The 8,799-nt window shown below is 30.8% G+C and overlaps 1 protein-coding gene across 1 annotated transcript; it reads right to left on the bottom strand.

Moving 5' to 3' along the window:
• Positions 1 to 6,972: 6,972 nt before the first annotated feature.
• On the bottom strand, positions 6,973 to 7,695 carry LOC141659757 (secreted RxLR effector protein 161-like). The gene has a single exon (XM_074466685.1). The coding sequence runs from the start codon at positions 7,693 to 7,695 to the stop codon at positions 6,973 to 6,975; it is 723 nt and encodes a 240-aa protein (XP_074322786.1).
• Between the last annotated feature and the right edge of the window lie 1,104 nt (positions 7,696 to 8,799).

Below are 8,799 nucleotides of genomic sequence, written 5' to 3'. Positions count from 1 at the left end.
GGAGCTTCTTCTTAGTCTCATGGAACTTCTCTAATTCAGTTGAATTGAATATTTAAATTGACCCAATTTATATTTAATTTATAAAGAATTTTGCTCAATTATGATGACTGACTAATTGGTAAACGCATGCTCGTGCCAAGCTCAGCTAGTGTCGTATTTATGTGATCGCTAAAAAATTAAGAAAAGTTTAGGAGGGTATGTAATTATGCTAAATTTTTTACTTCAATTTTAAACTAGATTCATTCCAAAGGTAGCAGTAATGAAAATTATGCAAACTATATATGGTATAAGTAAGTTCTTTTCGACATATATATGTTATGGGTAGCGACATGAATAAATAGTCAACGAAAGAGGAAGCAAGCTTCAATGAGAGGTGGTGTAATCAAATATCACTATCAAAAGAAGTGTTTAGGCCAAATGATAAAATTGATCGATTTAATTAAATTCGGTCGATTTAAAGATTAAAATTGTCTATAAGCAATGGTTGATTTTAAAGTGGTTGGTTATAGTATAGGATTTGAAGTTCAAAAACATCTTTTTCAATTCAAAAATATAAATTAACACTATATCTTTATATATCATTAACTCGAAATACGAGATCCAATATACATCTGAATTTAAAAATTAATAAACACAGCGTTAGTTTGGTTGTTATAATTTTATCGAGTTATAACTCGTAGTTCATATACATTAAACTATTTTTAAGTTTATTTTAGAAAACTTACTTTTAGGTTAATGAATTATGAACAAATTTTGTATTTCACATAATGTTTTGTAAAAAATACATTACTATTAATTTGATCAAATTTTATACATTATATATATAAAGTTGTTATATTTAATAATCAGACAATATTTTAAATTTTCATAATTTTTAAAATGATAGATTAATGATCCGTGAATCGAATTTAATCTCAACATGAACCGATTTTCAATATGATATGAAATAGATTGGATCTGAAATCGACCCTGAACGACGTCAATTTAATACTCAAAATTTTATAGCAAAATCAATGTAAAAGTAAAACTTGTTAAAAAAATCAGTCGCTCTAAGATTCAAAGGAGGTGTTAAGATGAAAATCTTTCGGGGATCTTATCTTAATATTTTAACAAAACTTAAAGTACAGACAACAACCATCATATATTTTTTCTTTACCCTTCTCTATAATATATAAAATTTAGGCAAAATATGCCATGAGTCAAAAAGAGAAGCGTTTAAATGTAATTTTATCAGAATTTTACATCGGGGTCTGTTTGGCTAATCTGATAAATCAACATAATGACTTATAAACGCACAACAACGACAACGTACTTTTTCTCAAATTATTTTTAATTTATTGTTTTTTTATTAATTTTACTTTTATTTTTTTTAAATATTAATCTAAATTAAAATATATGAATTAAGATAATTATATTTAAAAATTATATTTAAAAGTTATATTATTGAACAAGTCAAAAACAAAAATAAAATCAAAAGACAATTGGTTAGTAGGTATAATAGCCTCGGAATAAAAAAATATTAAAAATTATATACACTATCCATCCAGGTTTAAATAAAACTATACTACTGATACTGGCTATAGAAAAATCGAGTATATATTTAGTTGGATTTGCTAAATCGGGATAAAATAAAATAAGAAATTCTATTGACGCAATTTAAAAATCTATACTATAATATAATATACTATAATATAATAATCGGAATGAGTTATATTTTGTTTCAATGATTATCATCTTATTTTGGTTATTTAAATTAAAATAAATAGTGTTATATACATGCTAAACTACTAAATTGTAAAATTACTAAATATAGTCTAGTTATCCCGCTAAATTATGACGAAAACTTATCCTACTAAACTACGATCCCAGCTCATTCCTCATTCTTTTATTATTTTTATTATAAATCTATACTTATTATATATTCATATAAATATATTAAAATTAATATATGATTGGGAAAAAAATTCAAAATTTATTAAAATATTAACGAAAAATGGAATTTAAGCTAATATAATTTATAAGCATTTATCAACTTATCATTATCAAATTAAATTATAAGTCACTTTCAGATTTTCCAAAGTGGAAGTGTCTAATGAGAGCGAGCTTGAATCATCTCCTCTGCGCATACATACACTTAGGCCATGAACATGTTTGGAAGGATTATAATCCAGGGATAATAATCCCTTCACTATAATCCCCTCCTTATTTTTTTAAGGATTATAATCCTTTAAAATAATCCAATCCTGTGTTTGTTTCTAAACATATCTTAAGAATTATAATCCTTTAACTAGTCCTATCCCTTGTTTGTTAGGTAAAAAATTATAGATAGGATTAATCATATTTAAAAAAATAATTTTTAAATTACATTCAAATCATAATCAATTTGGTTTTGTGTAAAAGAATAAATAAACATATTTTTGCAGAAAAATTATATAAATTTTGCATATATTTGAATAAACTAGAAATATTTCATGATCATTAAATATTAACTACAGAAACATAATTCAATAATTTTGCAATAATAAAAGGTTCCAAAATGACTCCATTAAAATAGCTTTTACAAAGTTACTGTGATGTTACTGCACTGAGTTGAGAAATCTAGAAATCAGCATTTTGGAGTAGTCTCACACATGACCAGCTAACTTTAAATGCACGAATTCAGCTTGCATTTCTTTTGGGAGGCTTAAAAATAAATCAACATTAGGCGGGTTATCAACTATTTTTGATACTGTTGACAATTTTTTTTGCTGTCCAAATTGCTAATCTTGTTAATAATGCCATACACCTCTCGTCGTGACTTACCCAAATCATGCTCATATCCAATTCTTTGACTCATGACACCAAATTATTCTACAGTTATTTTCAACAGGCTCTCAACATTTTCTTGCATTTTTTCCATTGATGCCAATAGAGCATCTTGTAACTTTGCTTTTTTCCTTTTTCCTTCATTTGCATGTGAATCACCGGTAGAGCATGAAAATTCATCAGTTTCACATTGCTCTTTATCCAGATTTTCAATAATATCCGCAGGGCCTCTGCATGTTCACCAGTAGCTCTGTGCTTGCCAAAACTTTTCTGCGAATCATCATACCACTCTACGGGCTTGTTACGAAGTTTAGCCAATTCTGAATCTCGCTGCAACAAAACGACATTTAAGTGTCACAATCACATATGTTTTGTTCAATTAAAAAAATAGAAAAAGACGGCATAAAGCATCTCAACTTTAAAGTTTAGATTCAAAATTACACATACGTAATAGCAATAAAATTAAACATTGAGCTATACTAGAGCACAGCAATATTATAGTCTATAGATAATAAATCCACTACTAGTACTTGTACTAACCAGACTAAAAAATAACTAAACCCGTCGTACCCTTGAGTTAAATAACTAAAATCAGACTACTACTAATTTATTCTTTTAAATTAAAAAAGTTAGTATTAAATTGGTTCGTGGTACTTGATTTATATATATTTCAGGTAAGCCAGCAGATATGCAGCATAAATATTTGCAACTTTAATACTAAAACAAAAGTCATTGCTTGGCTTATAGTATCCATATACTGAACTCAGAACAGAACCAAAGATATGTCAACTAAATTTACTAAAAAATTTGATAAAAACTCCAATTACCTTGCACATTTGAGTCCACACATCTTCATCATCAATACTCAACATTTTATTAGAGTCATTCCAAGCAATACCACTGGTCGCCAAAGCACTGTAGACGGAACCCCATAATTTTTTCCATGTCTTTATTTTCGACTCTATATGTGGCTATACGTGTAATGAGTTTGATCATATATTTTTCCAACTCGATTAGATAGCCAGTTTTGTATTGCCCATTATCCAACTTGTAGCCATCTGCAATTATTAGATAATAAGAATCTATCAAAACCCTTTCTTCTACTAATGTCCAAGTCCTCCTATTCCTTCCTTCTCTCGAATATTTTCCAGTTGATGAGGATGTCATTAGAACTTCAGCAACAACAACAGGATGCCATTAGATTCTAGTAAAAATCATAACATCAGGGTGAGGGGATACATTTAGGCATATAGCCAAAGATACACTGGTTCACTTTCTATCAAACTAACACATTAAGCTGTTTTAAAATAGAGAGGTAATATTGGTAAAATTTTGTTTTCAATTCAGTGTTGCAAGCCAAATGCATTTTCCCAACATACAAAAAAAATCAGACTCAAATCTAACAGAATGTAGTATATAGGTTTGTTAAAAATACATTATCCTTAATTTTAAACAAACAGTTTGTCTACATTAAAAATTAAAAAAAATAAACTACTAAAAAACAACAGAAACATATCACACAAAACAAAATAAAATAACATAACAGATATATAACATTGCATTATCTGAAAATTGAACTTGTTTTAAATTAAAAAATTATTCTATAATCAGAATCCATCAACAAGAATTTATCTGATACACAGAAACATAAAAACTGATATCAATGTAAAAGATTCTTACCAGATAATAATAGAGATTGTAATTATTTAGAACCAGAAGGAAAGTTGTAGGTATATATTTGTTTGTACAGAAGCCATGGAGGCGGGTGAGTAGAAAAAAAATGAATGAGAAATGCAGGGTTGTAGATATACATTGGTATGACCATAATTATTGTAACAAAATAAGGGTATTTTTGTCTATAAAATTTTAATACCCTTGTTATATCTTCACCGACGAGGTATTATATTATCCTGTTTGATAGTAGAAAATGTTATCGAGCTCTTATCCTAGGATTATAGTCCATTGCTCTAATTTGTAAAATAAACAAGGGATAACTTTTTTTTAAGGATTATAATCCAATCCCCTCCTTTATCCCATTAAACAAACATGTCCTTACATTATAACAGAAGTTCTAGGATTTCCTGCTGTCAAATAATTCAGGCGAGCTCAAATTTCTCCTACACTTTTTTTTTCTTGAAAATTCTTTGCGAGTGGTCACCTTTTGTATCAAGAATATTGGAAATTATTAATTGCAGTGATCTATTGTTTTGAATTTTTTGTTTTTGAATTAGTTACAATCAGGTTCTTCTCATAAAGGGAAATAAAATAATTGTATTTTGGCTGTTTATTAATAGTATGTGGTATATGTTGTATATCTTGAATTGTTTGTTAATCTTGTTTGATCTCAAATTATGTGTACTTAATTTGTGCATTTATGTGATGTTAACTAGATTTTAATTATTTTATCAGTTAGTTTAAGGGATTAAAAGGTTGAGCCATTTCTCAATGCTGAATTTTTATCTGGATTTTTCTGCCTAATTGATTAGGTGAATTTGTTTGTTAGACTTTGAGCACATACATTTTTGTGTTTTTGGGGAATTAGGGTAGATATGAATTTGGGGGCTAAAATCTGGGAAGAATCAATAGGATTCTGAGAGATTTGGGGATAAAAAAGTTTACTTGTCACAAATTTCCAAGGTCAGCCTGAACCGGGGTTTAATTCATTTAATTTAGTAATTTTTTAAAGATTAACTTTGTAAGACCTTGTGCATATAGTTTATTTTGGTATAGGGAATGGGGGTAGATATGAATTTTAGGGTTAAGAATCGAAGAAGTCTCTAATTTTTGTTTAATTATTTTATTTACCGATATTTGAAGACTGTTCGGAGTTTGAATTATTTACTACGCTTTTAGAGGAGGTCAGATTAGGGTAGCCTCCCATCGGTCTGACTATTGAGATCTTAACCCAAATCTCACATGAGTGAAAGGAAAATTTTCTTTAGATATATCATATAAGCACATTATTAACTCCTTTCCTATTAGTATGAGAGTCCAAAAACAAGTATTTGCGGGCTTGACCCAAAATGAATATTATCATACTACTGTGAAGTTATATATGAGTGCTAGCGACCCAACATGTGTTATCAGAAGGTAAAGATTCAGAAGCTAGAACTTGAGGGTTGACGGGCTGCAAGTCCTATATATGGTGGAGAACCTTAAGTCTACTCGCAACTGAAGATTTGAGGTTGATGCATTCTTTTGAAAGTCTTCATGCTAGAGGTCATCTGACAGTTTCAATAAGTGAATAGCGGCAATACAAGATGATCAGTCAAATTTATCGTAGGAGGTAAAGCCCCAGAATTGTAGCTCTTCGTTTGAGGGGAGAATTGTGGGTGTATATTTTAACCCAATATCAGCATAGAGGAGTGAAGGAAGAATACCCTTTAATATAAAGCCTTCACTTTATTTGTTAGTATGAGAATGTAGCAGTCCCAACCAATGACTAGCACCCAGAATGTTACAAAGGAAAATAAACTAAAATGAAACAAAGGTTTTAATGCATATAAATGTTGACACACAACGCTCTACCTTCCATACATAAAGTTATTAGACATTTCTACATCTACTGTAGTTTGTCATGTCTGACTACCGTATTGTTATTTTGACTTATGTAACCTTTGATGATCTTTGGGTACAAATTTGTCCTTGATATTGTTGATTTAGCTTAAGTTTCGTGTTTGTTAGTTATATGTTTCCTTTTGTCTTTAATAACTTTCCTCACATGTAGAATATAAAATCAACTTAATTTTTCAATTTTCGGGTTTGGAATCATGATAATTAATTATTTCCACAATTGTGCAATATCTTGTGTTTTCTCGGAAAGTTGGCATTGGGTGAAAGGATCTCACTCAAACTCACACAAGACAATTTAGGAGAAGAAATGTATTACTTGAAAAATTACTTGATTACAAATGACTTGATACAAGGCTTTATATAGGACTCCATAGAAAGATCTAGATAACTCTTAGACTCCAATAGACATCACTTGACCAAGATACATGTATCTAGAGATTACATGTACCTATACCAATACATTGAACATAGAAAAATATTAATACATGTACCAAGATTATTCTAGAGACTCCCACACAATTCTATTATTTTAATAGTCAAAAATATATTATTTATTTTTAACACCCCCTTAATTTTGACTATCCCAAGTAGACTTCAGAATTTATTGAAGGCGTCACTTTTGAGATACTTTGTAAATATGTCACTAATTTGATCTTGGGACTTCACATAATTCAACTCCACTTCACGCCTTTCGATGCATTCCCGAATAAAGTGATATTTTATATCAATGTGCTTGCTCCGTTCAGGAAATACCAGATTTTTGGCCAAAGCTATTACCGACTTGTTATCAACCAATACTTCTGTGGAAACATTTTGTGGCATGTGGAGCTCTTCCAAAACTCTCTTTGGCCATATAGCTTGACAAACACAAGAACACGCTGCCACATACTCCGCCTCACAAATGGACAGCGTAACAATGGTTTGTTTCTTTGAACTCAATGAAAAAGATGTGTCACCAATAAAGAATACATATCCGGTGGTACTCTTTCGATCATCAATGTCACCGACCCAATCACTATCACAATAACCAACAAGTTTGAACTCATTTGAGTAATGATACAACAATCCATAATCCATTGTGCCTTTAAGATAACGAAGAATTTTCTTGGCCGCCTTCATGTGTGTTATTGTTGGAGCCTCCATATAGCGACTAATAAGTCCAACACTATAGAGTATGTCGGGCCTCGTGCATGTCAAATATCTCAAGCTTCCCACAAGACTTTTGAAATATGTAGGATCCACCTTCTCACATTCTTCAAATTTCGACAACTTCGTTCCACATTCAATGGGGGTGCTTACGGCTTGACAATTTTCCATCTTGGATTTCTTCAAAATCTCCCTTGTATAGCTTCATTGTGATATTAGTATTCCATCATCCATTTGCTTTACTTCAATGCCAAGATAATATGACATAAGCCCAATATCGGTCATCACAAATTCTCTTATCATGTCTTGTTTAAATTTCTCAAACATACTTGGACTATTTCCCATGAATATTAAATCATCCACATACAAGCACACAAGAAGAAATTCACTATTTTTAGAAACCTTGGCATATAGAGCATGTTCACGAGGACACTTGTAAAATCCTTGATCTTGAAAGTATTTGTCAAGTCTACTATTCCAAGCCCTCGGCGCTTGTTTCAATCCATACAAGGCCTTCTTTAACTTTAACACTTTTCCTTCTTGTCCTTTTATGATGTATCCCAATGGTTGCTCCACATACACAGTTTCTTCAAGAACATCATTCAAGAAAATGGACTTCATATCCATTTGATGAATTTTCCATCCATTTTGAGCCGCTAATGAGATGATTATCCTTATAGTGTCCATTCTTGTAACCGGGGAAAAAATTTCATCATAATCAACTCCATGTATTTGATTGTAGCCTTTGGCCACCAATCTTGCTTTATATTTTTCCACCTTACCTTGGGCATTCTTCTTCACCTTATAAATCCACTTTACACAAATAGCTTTTTCTTCATTCGGAAGTATTGCTAACTCCCATGTGTCATTCTTCTTTACAGACTCAATATCGTCGTCCATTGCTTTCTTCCACCTTTCATCTTGCACGGCTTCTTTAAAGCTTGTTGGTTCGGTTTCAGCTAAAAGACAAAGAAGTGTTAAGTCGGAAATAGCGGGAACCTCTTCCGTTTCATTGTATATTTCTCCAAGACTTCTATAACGTCTTGGTGGTGTATCATCATCATCACTTGTTGTTCGTGGTGATGTGGGAGGAGTGATATTTTCTTCACTTTCTTCATCAACAAATGGGAAGAAATTATAATCTTCTTGTGTGTTGCTCCAATCCCATGAGCTCTCTTCGTCAAATACAACATCTCGACTAATAACAATCTTTCCATTGATGGGGTTGTAAAGTTTGTACCCCTTTGCTCTTGCATCATAGCCAACAAACACATA

The sequence above is a fragment of the Apium graveolens genome, chromosome 5, assembly GCF_009905375.1.
Source record: "Apium graveolens cultivar Ventura chromosome 5, ASM990537v1, whole genome shotgun sequence".
Classification (NCBI taxonomy): domain Eukaryota; kingdom Viridiplantae; phylum Streptophyta; class Magnoliopsida; order Apiales; family Apiaceae; genus Apium; species Apium graveolens.
Note: the sequence above shows the minus strand (reverse complement) of the source record. Positions and strands in the feature narration are given on the sequence as shown.

Bases quoted from the DNA above. Each gene is read 5' to 3' on its own strand.
- LOC141659757 (XM_074466685.1), bottom strand. From the start codon at position 7,695: ATGGAAAATTGTCAAGCCGTAAGCACCCCCATTGAATGTGGAACGAAG.